This window comes from Salvelinus alpinus, chromosome 5 (genome assembly GCF_045679555.1).
Source record: "Salvelinus alpinus chromosome 5, SLU_Salpinus.1, whole genome shotgun sequence".
NCBI lineage: Eukaryota > Metazoa > Chordata > Actinopteri > Salmoniformes > Salmonidae > Salvelinus > Salvelinus alpinus.
The window spans coordinates 79,932,356-79,950,013 of record NC_092090.1 but is presented as its reverse complement, the minus strand read 5'-3'; the positions used below and the strand labels follow the sequence as shown (position 1 = coordinate 79,950,013).

General features: G+C 42.7%; 1 protein-coding gene across 1 annotated transcript; it reads right to left on the bottom strand.

The window, feature by feature from the left end:
- Positions 1-284: 284 nt before the first annotated feature.
- On the bottom strand, positions 285-17,439 carry LOC139576949 (ras-related protein Rab-35). The gene is made up of 6 exons (XM_071403575.1): positions 17,032-17,439; positions 13,201-13,251; positions 12,938-13,061; positions 3,260-3,384; positions 2,649-2,773; positions 285-2,413 (listed from the first exon to the last, which is right to left on the bottom strand). Exons 1-6 carry the CDS (start codon positions 17,081-17,083, stop codon positions 2,285-2,287), a joined length of 606 nt encoding a protein of 201 aa, XP_071259676.1. The 5' UTR covers positions 17,084-17,439; the 3' UTR covers positions 285-2,284.
- Between the last annotated feature and the right edge of the window lie 219 nt (positions 17,440-17,658).

Sequence of the window (17,658 nt, the reverse complement as noted above, 5' to 3'; positions counted from 1 at the left end):
TGTCTTGGTAGTGTTCTTACTTTGGCTCCACTCCATGTATTGAGAAAAAGCCCTTGTCGTCTATGGACAAAACTCCATTTATCAGGCCACTTACAGTCAAAGTAAATGAATGCTCTACACTGAGTTCATATAGTTTCATTGTGGTCAACAACAAAGAAAACAACAGCTTTATAGAAGATATTTAAGTTGCACAATTCCTACATAGTTTTATTAACAAAAAGCAAGAAGACAGAAGCCCAACAAGAATCAAGAACAAGCTTCAAATAATTGACAAAAGAGATCAGTCATTGTGTCAAATATTTATTATTTTAAAACGTTTATTGATTAAATTCATGAAGGGAACTGAATAGTACATCTCTTTCTCCAGTGTACAGCAAACCACAGCTGATACGTGTGTTTCAACCATAGCACACGAGGCATGTCAATACATGCACAATTGTGTGTGCGAATGTGTGTATGTTCTGTATATTGAATATAAACACACAACTATATTTATATACACATAATGAATAGAAATCATACAGTCTGGAATTTGATCCCATTTCTCCACTGCTTGGCTTGCATCACCCAGAGCTCAGGTTGTGGCACTGTCATGTTCCCCACCTCAATGGTTGTCTGGTTAGGGTCACGGAGATTTCCCAAACCCACATCATGGCCACCTCAGCCTACACCAGTTACCCTCAAGCAGAGGGAGAGGTATTCAGGGCCCCGATGTGTGTAGGAAAGTACTACGGTCAAGATTCTCATTGCTCCATCACTAATGTCCCCCATAGCAGACCCTCAGGGAGGAACCAGTCTCTCACTGCCAGCCTGCCACACACTCACAGTCAAGCAGAACACTGGATAGTAAGAATTCAGTTAAACAGGTAACCAGATAGTCACAAGTCCAAGATAAAAACATGACGAAACCACCAGGCATACACGTGTTAACAGTTCAGAACATTTTGCAAGCTCCTTGATAGCTTATGAATACTAAAATGCATGTCAGATACCTTATACATACCCCTTCAAACAGTGTTAAGTGCTGAACACACACACAAGGCTAACCAGTCAGCTATGGATCAGGATCACTGCACCGACTACAATAAACCTCCCATTTCTTGTCAACACATCCTCCTGGCACAAACCAAATGCACCCTGCACTGATAGATGTTATAATTAAAATGCACCACAAGTGGCGGAAGCTAAGGGGGTTGAATCCATAGCTGTGAGAGGTGCTGATATGAGGTGTTTGGTGCATGGGAGTAGAGGCCAGAGGCTGGAGTGTGGTTAGAGAGTGGTTCCTGGGCTCTCTCCCTGAGGGCTACCTGGGCCCCTACAGACCCGAACCCCAAATTACTACACCCAGTGGGCCTCTATGGCAACAGTCCAATAAGGGACACAGAGTTTCTAACTATTTCATTCACAACATATTGGCAGTATCATTGTTTTAAAAAAGTGGAAGATTTTTTTTTCTTTTAAAAGCAAACTTAGTGCACAATAAGACTGCAGTGAGTGGTGATGGCAGAGCATTGCGTCCCATGGGAGTGGTTCACTGCTCTGAAAATCTCTCTAGAAACCGGTCGTTGGCTAGAGATTAAGGGGAAGAGGAGAAAAAGCTTGGCAAAAAAAAAGAGAACCAAAGATAAGATAGAAGTCACCAGTTCTGTCCATTGGATTAGTTGCTAAAGGTTGCCTATCAATCATCATCCTCATGATATTTTCCCATCAAGTCCAAAAACAAACTAGAAGTTCATAATGGGTTGGGATGAGCCATACAGGTGTCTGAAAAGTCAAAATGAAAAATGGACAAAGGTTGTGAACCCCTTCCCCAGTAGAGATGTTTTACTTAGTCCCCCAATCCAACAACAGACCCCACCCCTCACCCCCAAAAAACTAAGAAAATCATCCAGAAAAAGTGAGTCCTCCACTTCAGGTGCAGAGTTTCACTTGACTCAATGTCCCGTGTGAAGTGGAATGAGAAGGACAAAATAGATACCGATGTAAGAATATATGCATATAGAAATCTGAGCATTATGGCCATCACGTGTCTGCTTGCAGATCCTTCAAGAAAGGAGGATCACGGTTAAATAGTGCTCATCTGCTGAATTCCAAATAAAACTTCTGACTTCTAATAAAATCTGTACATTTATTTTTTTTCTTAATGATTTTTGTCCAAAGGGGACTTTTTTCCCATTGTATATTTATTAAATCTATCTCGTCTTAACTTATATGCTTGGAGTCCCATCCCGTGTGTGTTCTCTGGAGCAGACGCTGCTGGACTTTGTGAGTGGGTTTGAGTTCGCTAGCAGCACTTTTTCTTTCGTTTACTGTTCTTGGTGAGTTTGACCACGTCATTCTGTTGCTGCTGCTGCTGCTTGGCCTGCACCTCCTTCTTGGCTCTCAGCACTAGCTCTGTGATGCAGTTAAACATCTATGGGGAAAACACAAAAACAACATGGTGAACGCCATCAACTACAGTTAAACATCTGTGGGGAAATCACAAAACACAATATGGTAAACAATCAACTACATTGTTTTGGATGAGAGATTGTTTTATATTTTCCTCCAATGAAGCAACAACAACCTTACCTTCAAGCCTGTGTTCCATGAACAATTCTACCCACTCAACTTTACTAATATTACAGGGTTCCTGGCCAATGACTTACCTCTTCCACATTGATGTTCTCTTTTGCACTCGTCTCAAAGAGGTTGATGCTCATCTGCTCTGCAAACTTCTGTGCGTCAGTCGTCTCCACCACCTTTGAGTTGGGATCGTCGTTCTTGTTTCCCACTAAGGGAGAATAGGAATAGAAAGACCTTTTTAGCGTTCTGCTCAACTGCATGTAGGATCCATTCAAATCTGTTGCATTTTTTCCAGATTCCTCAGTTTCGTTTTCCCCGGTTTCAGATTATTTTAAGTTTTTCACTCTCAAAATTACACTTTTTAATAGATAAACAAAATTGGATGTTCTGTGTTCATGTCGATGCAATAAGTGATAGACAAATGTGTGCACCGCACACAAACAGGGGCATTCCTATTCTGTTGCTTCATTATTTTCATGTCTTATGAGAAACTTGTGCAAATCAATAAATGTTCTAATTAGTTAAAAGCATTCAATAAAAGTTCAACAATTTTTTATATTGTTGAATTCCATTTTAATGTCTGGATTCCGCGATTCTGTCCGCAGCAAGGATTTCATACTGCCCTAAGCAAGGGTCCCTGCTGCAAAAACACTGCACTGAGTAAAGGTATTTGAAACAGGTGGACTGGACTCACCTAATATTCGACACACGTCATCACAGTTCTGGTTGATTTCATGTAGCCATCGTTTCACATTGACAAAGGATTCGGCACTTGTGACATCATATACCACTATGACCCCATGTGTTCCTCTGTAGTATCTGGAGACAGAGACAGAAAGACAGAAATGGAGATGTATGGGTAAACCACTTCTCCAATCTTTTTGGCTCTATAACAAAGAATAAAGAACAAAAACATATACATGATCAAATACAAATCCTAGAATCAACTATTAAAGACTACCAGAACCCATTGGATTCTCCAATTACCTTGAATGAGTTACAGGACAAAATAAAAACCCTCAAACCCAAAAAGGCCTGTGGTGTTGATGGTATCCTTAATGAAATGATCAAATATACAGACAACAAATTCCAATTGGCTATACTAAAACTCTTTAACATCGTCCTTAGCTCTGGCATCTTCCCCAATATTTGGAACCAAGGACTGATCACCCCAATCCACAAAAGTGGAGACAAATTTGACCCCAATAACTACCGTGGAATATGCGTCAACAGTAACCTTGGGAAAATACTCTGCATTATCATTAACAGCAGACTCGTACATTTCCTCAATGAAAACAATGTACTGAGCAAATGTCAAATTGGCTTTTTACCAAATTACCGTACAACAGACCATGTATTCACCCTACACACCCTAATTGACAACCAAACAAACCAAAACAAAGGCAAAGTCTTCTCATGCTTTGTTGATTTCAAAAAAGCCTTCGACTCAATTTGGCATGAGGGTCTGCTATACAAATTGATGGAAAGTGGTGTTGGGGGTAAAACATACGACATTATAAAATCCATGTACACAAACAACAAGTGTGCGGTTAAAATTGGCAAAAAACACACACATTTCTTCACACAGGGTCGTGGGGTGAGACAGGGATGCAGCTTAAGCCCCACCCTCTTCAACATATATATCAACGAATTGGCGCGGGCACTAGAACAGTCTGCAGCACCCGGTCTCACCCTACTAGAATCCGAAGTCAAATGTCTACTGTTTGCTGATGATCTGGTGCTTCTGTCACCAACCAAGGAGGGCCTACAGCAGCACCTAGATCTTCTGCACAGATTCTGTCAGACCTGGGCCCTGACAGTAAATCTCAGTAAGACCAAAATAATGGTGTTCCAAAAAAGGTCCAGTCACCAGGACCACAAATTCCATCTAGACACCGTTGCCCTAGAGCACACAAAAAACTATACATACCTCGGCCTAAACATCAGCACCACAGGTAACTTCCACAAAGCTGTGAACGATCTGAGAGACAAGGCAAGAAGGGCCTTCTATGCCATCAAAAGGAACATAAATTTCAACATACCAATTAGGATCTGGCTAAAAATACTTGAATCAGTCATAGAGCCCATTGCCCTTTATGGTTGTGAGGTCTGGGGTCCGCTCACCAACCAAGATTTCACAAAATGGGACAAACACCAAATTGAGACTCTGCATGCAGAATTCTGCAAAAATATCCTCCGTGTACAACGTAGAACACCAAATAATGCATGCAGAGCAGAATTAGGCCGATACCCACTAATTATCAAAATCCAGAAAAGAGCCGTTAAATTCTACAACCACCTAAAAGGAAGCGATTCCCAAACCTTCCATAACAAAGCCATCACCTACAGAGAGATGAACCTGGAGAAGAGTCCCCTAAGCAAGCTGGTCCTAGGGCTCTGTTCACAAACACAAACACACCCCACAGAGCCCCAGGACAACAGCACAATTAGACCCAACCAAATCATGAGAAAACAAAAAGATAATTACTTGACACATTGGAAAGAATTAACAAAAAAACAGAGCAAACTAGAATGCTATTTGGCCCTAAACAGAGAGTACACAGTGGCAGAATACCTGACCACTGTGACTGACCCAAACTTAAGGAAAGCTTTGACTATGTACAGACTCAGTGAGCATAGCCTTGCTATTGAGAAAGGCCGCCGTAGGCAGACATGGCTCTCAAGAGAAGACAGGCTATGTGCACACTGCCCACAAAATGAGGTGGAAACTGAGCTGCACTTCCTAACCTCCTGCCCAATGTATGACCATATTAGAGAGACATATTTCCCTCAGATTACACAGATCCACAAAGAATTCGAAAACAAATCCAATTTTGATAAACTCCCATATCTACTGGGTGAAATTCCACAGTGTGCCATCACAGCAGCAAGATTTGTGACCTGTTGCCACAAGAAAAGGGCAACCAGTGAAGAACAAACACCACTGTAAATACAACCCATATTTATGTTTATTTATTTTAACTTGTGTGCTTTAACCATTTGTACATTGTTACAACACTGCATATATATAATATGACATTTGTAATGTCTTTATTGTTTTGAAACTTCTGTATGTGTAATGTTTACTGTTCATTTTTATTGTTTATTTGACTTTTGTATATTACCTACCTCACTTGCTTTGGCAATGTTAACACATGTTTCCCATGCCAATAAAGCCCCTTGAATTGAATTGAATTGACAGAAAGAGAGAGCAGTCAGCATGTTGACCTCAAGTCCAATAGGGGGAGCCCAACTTCGAGAACAGAGTCACACTATTACACAAACACACATTGGCGATTTCAATCAATCCCAACTAATGTTAACAAAGCAAAGAGTATGATTGAAGACAAATGAGCCCAGGACTGCCCATGCTCACATTAAGTTGCAATGCTTCTTTATGACTTAGACCTTTTCCAATAAATGGCACAATATAAACAATTGATTTCCTTTTGTCATTCCTATAACAGCCAAACTTAACTGAAAGCGTATAACATATACATTGACTCCACATGCTGCTCAGAGTTCAATAATCCATATTAATTATAGTGTTCCTGAAAGGATGAGAGCAAGAAGGAGTGTCTCTGAGGCAGGGTGGGGCAACGGTCAGCAGGAAGCCAGGGATAATGCTCACCACAGTTTTCCTTTGAAGACGAAAGAGTCCAGTGGACTATGACAAAGACTGATGTACAGGTAATTGCCAAAATAAAAGGAAACACTTGAGTAAATGAGGGATAAAGTATATTGAAAGCAGGTACTTCCACACAGGTGTGGTTCCTGAGTCCAGTCATCATGAAGTGCTTTGAGAGACTAGACAAGGATCACATCACCTCCACCTCACCTGCCACCCTAGACCCACTTCACTTTGCTTACCGCCCCAATAGATCCACAGACAATGCAATCGCCACCACACTGCACACTGTCCTGTCCCATCTGGACAAGAGGCATACCTATGTAAGAATGCTGTTCATCGACTATAGCTCAGCATTCAACACCATAGTACAAGCTCGAGGCCCTGGGTCTGAACACTACCCTGTGCAATTGGGTCCTGGACTTCCTGACGGGTTGCCCCCAGGTGGTGAAGGTAGGAAACAACACCTTTTCGCTGATCCTCAACACTGGGGTCCCACAAGGGTGTGTGCTCAGCCCCCTCTGTCATTCCCTGTTCACCCATGACTAGCTGGACAAGCACGCCTCCAACTCAATCATCAAGTTTGCAGACGACACAACAGTAGTAGGCTTGATTACCAACAACAATGAGGCAGCCTACAGGGAGGAGGCGAGGGCCCTGGGAGTGTGGTGCCAGGAAAATAACCTCTCACCCAACGTCCACAAAACTAAGGAGATGATCGTGGACTTCAGGAAACAGCAGAGGGGACCGCAGTGGAGAAGGTGGAAAGGTTCAAATTCCTCGGCGTACACGTCACTGACGATCTGAAATGGTTCACCAACACAGACAGTCGGGTGAAGAAGGCGCTTCAACCTCAGGAGTCTAAAGAAATTTGGCTTAACACCTAAAACCCTCACAAACTTTTACAGATTTTACCTTTATTAAACTAGGCAAGTCGGTTAAGAACAAATTCTTATTTTCAATGACGGCCTAGGAACAGTGGGTTAACTGCCTGTTCAGGGGCAGAACGACAGATTTGTACCTTGTCAGCTCGGGGATTTGAACTTGCAACCTTTCGGTTACTAGTCCAACGCTCTAACCACTAGGCTACCCTGCCGCCCCAAGATGCACAATTGAGAGCATCCTGTCGGGCTGTATCACCGCCGGGTACTGCAACTGCATAGCCCACAACCGCAAAGCTCTCCAGAGGGTGGTGCGGTCTGCCCAACGCATTACCGGGGGCAAACTTCCAGCCCTCCTGGACACCTACAGCTCCTCTGATGTCACAGGAAGGCCAAAAAGATCATCAAGGACATCAACCACCCGAGCCACTGCCTGTTCACCCCGCTATCATCCGGAAGGCAAGGTCAGTACAGGTGCATCAAAGCCGGGACCGAGAGACTGACAAACAGCTTCTATCTCAAGGCCATCAGACTGCTAAACAGCCATCACTAGCACATCAGAGGAGGCTGTCTATAGACATAGATTAGGGATCACTATCCACTTTAATAATGTCCTGTATCTAGCATTACTCATCCAATACGTATAAACTGCACTCCACACTATTCTACGGTATCTTAGTCACTTTAAAATTGTGTTTACATATTGCATCACCCATTTCATATGTACAGTTGAAGTCGGTTAGGACATTTTTTTACAGACAGATTATTTCACTTAGTCAGAATTCTAGTGGGTCAGAAGTTTACATACACTATGTTGACTGTGCCTTTAACTTCTTATGGCTGCAGGGGCAGTATTGAGTAGCTTGGATGAAAGGTGCACAAAGGTGCCCAGAGTAAACAGCTTGCTCCTCAGTCATAGTTGCAAATATATGCATATTATTATTAGTATTGGATAGAAAACACTCTGAAGTTTCTAAAACTGTTTGAATTATGTCTGTGAGTATAACAGAACTCATATGGCAGGCAAAAACCTGAGAAAAAATCCAAACAGGAAGTGGAAATTCTGAGGCTGGTCGATTTTCAACCAAGATCCTATTGAAATCACAGCGAGATATGGATGAGTTTGCACTTCCTACGGCTTCCACTAGATGTCAACAGTCTGTAGAACCTTTTCTGATGCCTCTACTGTGAAGGGGGGCCGAATGAGAGGGGAATTAGTCAGGTCTGCCATGACCTGACCATTCTTTGACCATGCGCGTTCACATGAGAGGGAGCTCTGTTCCATCGCTCATCTGAAGTCAATGTAATTCTCCGGTTGGAACATTATTTGTTAAAAACATTCTAAAGATTGATTCAATACATCGTTTGACATGTTTCTACTGACTGTTACGGAACTTTTGGACATTTCGTCAGCTTTTAGTGAACGCGCTTCCTGACGTTGGATTTGTTTACCAAACACGCTACAAAAATAGCTATTTGGACATAAATGATGGACATTACCGAACAAAACAAACATTTCTTGTGGAAGTGGGAGTCCTGGGAGTGCATTCCGACGAAGATCAGCAAAGGTAAGTGAAGATTTATAATGCTTTTTATGAGTGTTGTTGACTGCACAATTTGGCGGGTAACTGTAAAGCTTGCTTTTGTGGCTGAACGCTGTTTTCAGATTATTGAATATTGTCTTTTGCCGTAAAGCTTTTTGAAATCTGACACAGCGGTTGCATTAAGAACAAGTGTATCTTTAATTCTATGTAAAACATGTATCTTTCATCAAAGTTTATGATGAGTGTTTCTGTTATTTGGCTCTGCAATTTGGAGGCATTTCTGAACATGGCGCCAATGTAAACTGAGGTTTTTGGATATAAATATGAACTTAATCGAACAAGACATATATGTATTGTGTAACATGAAGTCCTATGAGTGTCATCTGATGAAGATCATCAAAGGTTAGTGATTCATTTTATCTCTATTTGTGCTGAGTTGGTGGTGACCTAACATAATCGTTTGTGGTGCTTTCACTGAAAAGCCTATTTGAAATCGGACACTTTGGTGGGATTAACAACAAGATTACCTTTAAAATGGTATAAGATACATGTATGTTTGAGGAATTTTAATTATGAGATTTCTGTTGTTTGAATTTGGCGCCCTGCACTTTCACTGGCTGTTGTCATATCGATCCCGTTAACGGGATTTCAGCCATAAGAAGTTAAACAGCTTGGAAAATTCCATGTCATGGCTTTAGAAGCTTCTGATAGGCTAATTGACATAATTTGAGTCAATTGGAGGTGTACCTGTAAGGCCTAACTTCAAACTCAGTGCCTCTTTGCTTGACATCATGGGAAAATCAAAAGAAGTCAGCCAAGATCTCAGATATTTTTTTGCAGACCTCCACAAGTCTGGTTCATCTTTGGGAGCAATTTCCAAACGCCTGAAGGTACCACGTTCATCTGTACAAATAATAGTACGCAAGTATAAACACCACGGGACCACGCAGCCATCATACCGCTCAGGAAGGAGACGAGTTCTGTCTCCTAGAGATGAACGTACTTTGGCACGAAAAGTGCAAATCAACCCCAGAACAGAAGCAAAGGACCTTGTGAAGATGCTGGAGGAAACGGGTACAAAAGTTTCTATATCCATAGTAAAACGAGTCCTATATCGACATAACCTGAAAGGCCGCTCAGCAAGGAAGAAGCCACTGCTCCAAAACCGACATAAATAAATCAGACTACGGTTTGCAACTGCACATGGGGACAAAGATCGTACTTTTTGGAGAAATGTCCTCTGGTCTGATGAAACAAAAATAGAACTGTTTGGCCATAATGACCATCGTTATGTTTGGAGCAAAAAGGGTGAGGCTTGCAAGCCGAAGAACACCATCCCAACCATGAAGCACGGGGGTGGCAGCATCATGTTGTGGGGGTGCTTTGCTGCAGGAGGGGCTGGTGCACTTCACAAAATAGATGGCATCATGAGGTAGGAAAATTATGTGGATATATTGAAGCAACATCTCAAGACATCAGTCAGGAAGTTAAAGCTTGGTCGCAAATGGGTCTTCCAAATGGACAATGACCCCAAGCATACTTCCAAAGTTGTGGCAAAATGGCTTAAGGACAACAAAGTATTGGAGTGGCCATCACAAAGCCCTGACCTCAATCCCATAAAACATTTGTGGGCAGAACTGAAAAAGCGTGTGCGTGCAAGTAGGCCTACAAACGTGACTCCGTTACACCAGCTCTGTCAGGTGACTCCGTTACCAAATACTAATTGAGTGTATGTAAACTTCTGACCCACTGGGAATGTGATGAAAGAAATAAAAGCTGAAATAAATCATTCTCTCTACTATTATTCTGACATTTCACATTCTTAAAATAAAGTGGGGATCCTAACTGACCTAAGACATGGAATTTTTATTAGGATTAAATGTCAGGAATTGTGAAAAACAGAGTTTAAATGTATTTGGCTAAGGTGTATGTAAACTTCCGACTTCCAACTGTATATGTATATATATATTCTTAATCCATTCCTTACTTAGATTTACGTGCATTTTGGGTATATGTTGTGAAACTGTGAGATATTACTGCACTGTCAGAACTAGAAGCACAAGCATTTCGCTCCACCCGCAATAACATCTGCTAAACACGTATGTGACCAATAACATTTAATTTGAGTTAATTAAGCAATTAACATCCCATCATGCTTAGAGTCATGTATAAAAATTCCCAGTTGCCTATTATTTTAGCTACCATGGCTAAAAGGTATCTCAGCGACTTTGAAAGAGGGGTCTCAAAGGAGCACAGGGGGTTTAAAGTGTGTGTGTGTGTGTGTCGACTCACTCACCAGATCTCAACCCAATTGAACACGGGATGGGAGATGCTGTAGTGGTGCCTGAGACAGCGTCTTTCACCACCATAAGCAACAAAACACCAGATTAAGCAATTTCTCGTGGGAGAATGGTGTCACATCCCTCCAGTAGATTTCCGGACATTTCAAATCTATGCCAAGACGCAATGAAGATGTTCTGGCGGGTCGTGGTGGCCCAGCGTCCTATTAAGACACTTTATGCTGGGGTTTCCTTTATTTTGGCAGTTACCTGTATATAGGCTATACAGAGCTGGAAGTAGGGGACAGCCACAGTATTCATGAACAACATTTTTTTGTCTGAATAAGTTTGACTAGGACCCAAAATGAGGGTGCATCCCCAATCTCACTGCACCACACACACAAAAAGCACAATAGGCCTTTCAAAGGGGCGGGTGGGATGGTGTGGTGTGTGTGTTTGTGTGAGATATTGTAATGGCCTGTCACACACAGCCCAGGAGTAATGGGGCAGTCAGCGGGGGTGTTCTGCACAGATGAATGGAGAACCACAAACACACAGTGGGCGCTGGAGCCAGACTCCAGTCCCTCCTCACACACACATGCTGCTGTCCACAAAGACACACAGACAAACATATGGCAGCTACTGGACTGTGACTGACAGAAGGACATATGGCAAAATACACCCTGGGTGGGCTGACCATTTACCTTACAGAGGTGGGGTTTCCCACTCCAGCACGCAGGGCTCTGTGAGCCATCTCTATCCTGAAATTCACATAGACCTAATGAGGCACCATGCCACTCTACTTCTCCACAATTAACAATCAGCGAAATCAACCCAGCAGTAGCACTCTCCACCTCCCTCCTCACACAGCCAGGTTCCCTCAACTCAGTAGAAAACACACACTGAATCCATGCTGTAGACTTGTAGAGGTTTTCCCATAGGAAAACCAGCAGCTCTGTTTCTGAGGAGAAATTGACAAATTTCCCAGGGGGCTTGGGAAACATGCACAGGTTCAAATGCCTCTCTTTCTCAACACCTTTGAGTGTTTCCTGTTACTCACTGTCGTTATTGTAAATTGAGTGAATGGCCAAAGCAGCAAGGTTTTTACTATCTCCACTCTGTCATAGTCACAGGTCATCAAAGCCAAACAGTGTCAAAGTATTGTACCGTCCGTCAAAGTCCAAAAGGAGTGAATGTTTTTTTATATGCTGTCCTATCCATGACAAACTGAGAGCAGTGCGAGTCAGCCGGTTGTTAGATAATTCTCACTAGCTCACAGACCTTTACCCTACCCTCCTGAGTGACGGCATTCTTGTTCAGGAATACTAACTGCTCATTACTACACATATTTCTCATGACAGAGAGGAGAAAGGCTGGGCACACTCTCTCAGCCACTCCAGCTTAGGAAGCACTCGCTTGAGAGAAAATACCTGCCATAGTAAAAAATAAACAAAAAAGATTATGAATTCAGAGAGGAATGTCTTCCAATTCGGTCATTGTTAGTTATTAGTGCCACAATTTTAAAAAGGCAATGACCATATTCCACTTGGCAAAAAAAAGAAATTATCTGATAGCCAGAGCAATACCTGCGTCCCAAGAAACCCAGGCTCTACACAAGTAATTATCTGTCAAACATGGAGCCGAAATACACAACGGACAGAAAATGAGAAACATGTGGACAATGGAGGCAAGCACAAGAAAATTTTTAAAAAGGAAGAAAATAAATTGCATTGGCACTAATTCTGCAATAGAAATAAAAACAAGGGGAAACAACGCAAATCCATGGGGATGACACCCGAGTGAGAGAGCCATTGAGCTCCAACCTTTACCGTCCTATAATTCTGTGACTAAAATCCGCCTGTTACTAAAATGTGTAATTAAGGTCTGTGGGAAATTCCAAAAAGAGCATGGAAATGATTCTAGTCTTTGAGAAGTACTTGCTCAAACTATCATAAAAGTTGGCCTCGTAAAAAAAATACTGCAAAAATACTGCAGCTCTGTTATTTTGTGTGTGTGTTAGTCATCCCTGCCTGTACTCACGTGGAGGTGATGGTGCGGAAGCGCTCCTGTCCTGCCGTATCCCAGATCTGCAGCTTCACCTTCTCCCCATTGATCTCCACTGTCCGGATCTTGAAGTCCACTCCAATCGTGGTGATGTAGCTACCTGCAAACAACAACAACACAAGTTATGAGACCCAGTGTCTGATTTTGCAAGGTAAATACTCACTGTACGTAGTGTGGGTTGGACAGTTGTTCATATACAACAGAACAAACAACTTATAACCTGATAGATTTACTCTTACCTGAAAATGTGTTGTCTGCAAACCGCAGGAGGAGACTGCTCTTCCCCACTCCTGAAATGAAGAGGAAAATGACAGGTTGAGAGTCAGATTAAAAAGGCTTACAACTCAGTAGATTTGATATCTTACCACCCTTTAATTATGACATTTAGGCTACACAGAGGTTTTCATGAGTAAGCTAATTTGAAGGAAGATGTAGATTTATCTGACTTCGAGTTATGTTTTGTAAACATATGCTTGCCACCGTGCCACCAAAGAGTCATCAGATTTCCATAGCTCTGTTTTTCTTTGACCATGAAAGAGCCAGGAGGAATAACAGAGGACCATAACCACCTAAAACTAGGCTGGTGTGTTCCTGACCTCTGTGGTACAGGTACACTATATATACACAAAAGTATGTGGACATCCCTTCATATTAGTGACTTTTTAGGCTATTTCAGCCACACCCATTGCTGACAGGTGTATAAAATCAAGCACACCGCCATGCAATCTCCATAGACAAACATTGACAGTAGAATGGCTTTACTGAAGAGCTCAGCTACTTTCAAAGTGGCACCGTCATAGGATGCCACCTCCCCAACAAGTCAGTTCATCAAATTTCTGCCCCGCTAGAGCTGCCCTGGTCAAGCGTGAATGCATATAACCGTAAACGTCTAGGAGCAACAATAGCTCAGCCGCGAAGTGGTAGGCCACACAAGCTCACAGAACGGGACCGACGAGCGCTAAAGCACGTAGCAAATATTTTTTTTTATATTGTCTGTCCTCAGTGTGCAACACTCACTACCGAGTTCCAAACTGCCTCTGGAAGCAACGTCAGCACAATAAGTGCTCGTCGGGAGCTTCATGAAATGGATTTCCATGGCTGAGCAGCCGCACACAAGCCTAAGGTCACTATGCGCAATACCAAGCATCGGCTGGAGTGGTGTAAAGCTCGCCGCCATTGGACTCTGGAAACGCGTTCTCTGGAGTGATGATTCACGCTTCAACATCTGGCAGCCCGACGGAAGAATCTGGGTTTGGTGGATGACAGGAGAACGCTACCCGCCTGAGTGCCAACTGTAAAGTTTGGTGGAGGAGGAATAATCGTGTGGGGCTGTTTTTCATGGTTTGGGTTAGGCCCCTTAGTTCCAGTGAAGGGAAATCTTAACGCTACAGCATACAATGACATACTAGACAATTCTGTGCTTCCAACTTTGTGGCAACAGTTTGGGGAAGGCCCTTTCCTGTTTCAGCATGACAATGCCTACGTGCACAAAGCGAGGTCCATACAGAAATAGTTTGTCGAGATCGGTGTGGAAGAACTTGACTGGCCTGGTCAGAGCCCTGACCTCAACTCCATCAAACACCTTTGGGATGAATTGAAAGCTGACGGCGAGCCAGGCCTAATCACCCAACATCAGTGCCCGACCTCACTAATGCTCGAGGATGAATGGAAGTAAGTCCCTGCAGCAATGTTCCAACATCTAGTGGAAAGCCTTCCCAGAAGAGTGGAGGCTGTTACAGCAGCAAAGGTGGGACCAACTCCATATTAATGCCATGATTTCTGAATGAGATCTTTAACAAGAAGGTGTCCACATACTTTTGGTCATGTAGTGTATATTAGCACAGTCAGTCAGCCAGGCCTTGATAGCATGCACTCAGACAAATACATGCCATCTAGTCCATGTATAAAAGACAGTGACAGCTGAACTCTGCATAACCTGTAGTAGGTTTAAGATAACAATAATATAGAGGTGATGGTTTGCAACAAATTATGCTGGTACAGTTAATAACATCCCGTGTTGCAAATTACTTTGTACTTTGTGAACCAATCAGTAATAAGATAACACTTTCAGCGAATTCCCCAAGAGGCACAGACAGGCGGCTAGCCAACTGTCAGATGAGGAGTTGGCCAAAATGTCAGAGCTGAACTGTGAGTCCAGGCAGAGGTACTAACAGCTCAGATCAGTTGCTAGCTAAATGTAATGTGATCATGCCTAGCTGCGGTTGATTGGTCCTGAGTTAAAAGCCCATCAGAAAACAAATCCCTCTGATCATTCACTGAGTCTTGTTGTTCACTTTCACCAGACAGCATTACTTGCAGCTACAAGAAACAGATAGTGTTCTTTCTGTGGGTAACAATACTTACATCTGTCGGCCACTAACAACCACATCACCATATCATTGCTACCTTTTAATCAGGCTCTGTCGTAAGCCAGGAAAATCCATCTTTGTTTTGAATGATGGACTGGACAGTCCAGTAGTCAGTCTCGTTAACAGTGAATGATATCAATGACTGAGTGAGTCGAGGGTAAACCTGTAGAATCTCTGGTACCTGGCAGGTCCATTACCCATCTCTGGTCTTACTGGTAAAACAGCCTTCAGTGATACCTGGAGGACTATTATCGGTCTGTGAAGGAGTACCTAGCTGTCATATAGGAACATGTGGTCAAGATATAGTCCCTAAATGTGTCTAGGATGATAAACAAAAGCAAAAGCACAAGTTACAAAATACAGTATGTCATTCAAAATCATCAATACTGTATTTAAACTAGTTAACAAACGTGAGGCACAGTAGCCTGGGTGACAGTTGTTTTCTGCTTTGTTGTTGTCATGCAAAACTTGACCTCTGTCAGTCCAAATAATAGTTTTCCTTGACCAATTAACTGCAGAGGGACCATAAGGTGCAGAAAGGGACCCTTGATCTGAGCTCCTAAACCCTATATGTGTCAGATCGATCTCAGCAACAATTGCATGTGTAAGTGTGACAGGGGAGGGGACAGGGTTGACATTTTCTCTGAATCTCATAACAGCGGTGCTAATACTGGTACCAGACTGCAGCTGAGGGGACACAGGCCCCTGTGTGTCTGTGGTACTAAGGGGACTGCTTTCTTTCCCACTATTGTGATCAGCTAGCTGACAGGGTAGTGCCAGGACCGGGAGTGTCAATGGATCTTTCCTAACAAAGGGATTGTGAAGTTGTCAAATGTGAATTTATGTTTTCACCTGAATGCAACAGTCTTTAAAAAAATATGAGTAGGAGGTAGAAAAAACAGCACATGATGTGGTAGTATTGTTCTTAGCTAATATACCTCATATACACTGGACTTCTGGCATTTAGTTGGATCTTGATAGTATGAATGTTTAATTACTGCCTCATTTGTCTACTAGGCCCTAACCAGGGAGCATCTAGAAATCATTCAAGCCAAGGTTATTGTAAACAATTCTGCACTTCACATTTTAATATGCAATTACGAACATAACTACTACTGAAAATATATATATATATATTTTTTACTACCACACTGACAAGCCACCTAGCTAGTTGACACAGCAGGATAACGGTTGGTTAACAACTTCAATGGAGCCGCTAGCTACTGGGATAAAATAAAAACACTAGCCAGTAAGTATTTAACGTTAGCTGACTAGTGAACTGTAGTGTAACTATAACTAGTAATCTAATAGCACTTTGCTAGCTTTACGAAGTAATGTAAACATTTAGTTACAATGTACACACTTGGAACACCATAATACTTGGGTAGTCAAGTATCCCGCTAAATAACATTCTTAGAATGGTTGGAATTCGTCCCAGTATAGACGCTAATACCCTATCGTGCAGCGAGCGATATCCGGCCTGATCGGCTGACATGTCCAGCCTGCGATACACAACCTCCGCCCTAGTCACCGCTCTTTCCCATTGCTCGAAAATATTGGATGTGGACTTTTAAAACGAAGACGTCAATTTAAAACTGAGTCCAAAATCACGTTATGAACCTCGACCTACATTTCTGCGACTCGTCGTGTAAAAACCTGGAAAGGCCCATTTCCCGTCACACATCCCCGGTATTCGCTTACCACTGTCACCGATGATGAGCAGCTTGAAGAGGTAATCGTAGTCCCTGGCCATGCCGGTAGTTGGTGGGTCACCCCGCCTTTTGCTGTTACTTTGGTCTTCCTCTCGAATTGCTGTCTGTACCCTTGGCTTGTAATTCACCAACCCTACCCCCGATATGAATGAGTGATTACTCCCGATGCCCAATTGCTAGCCCCGGAGCCGGCGGCCTTTTTATCGGGTATTCGCGGTGTCAGCAATCCTCTCCCTCTGCTGCAAATAGCCGGAAACTCCGCTTCCTTCTCTGGTAGTTACTGCACAGTGTTGTGCACCCAACCCTACGCGAACCATGCTCACTGCGCAGACGCACGACAAAGTGGGCCCATTGATTCTAGCCACCATGCAAGGAGCTGTTGAAAGTTTGCACCTTTCCATTTGTTCGTAAATAATTCTACACCTTTGACCTAGACAGACTGCATTCGGAGCAACACAATTGCTAAAACGCACCACATCCAGTCTCATGTGTATCCAAGTCATAGGCAGCAGTTTTTTACTCATTTAACTAAGGGATACTTCTCTGAATTTACAGAGGACATATGACTTACTAGCTACATGTTGTATACTTGTGAATGCAATTAGATAAAGATAAT

Excerpts from the sequence above, each read along its gene's own strand:
- LOC139576949 (XM_071403575.1), bottom strand. The coding sequence starts at position 17,083 with ATGGCCAGGGACTACGATTACCTCTTCAAGCTGCTCATCATCGGTGAC. Across the intron at positions 13,252-17,031 it reads GCTCATCATCGGTGACAGTG|GAGTGGGGAAGAGCAGTCTC; the intron begins GTAAGCGAATAC and ends TCTTCATTTCAG. Across the intron at positions 3,385-12,937 it reads TTCCGCACCATCACCTCCAC|ATACTACAGAGGAACACATG; the intron begins GTGAGTACAGGC and ends CTCTGTCTCCAG.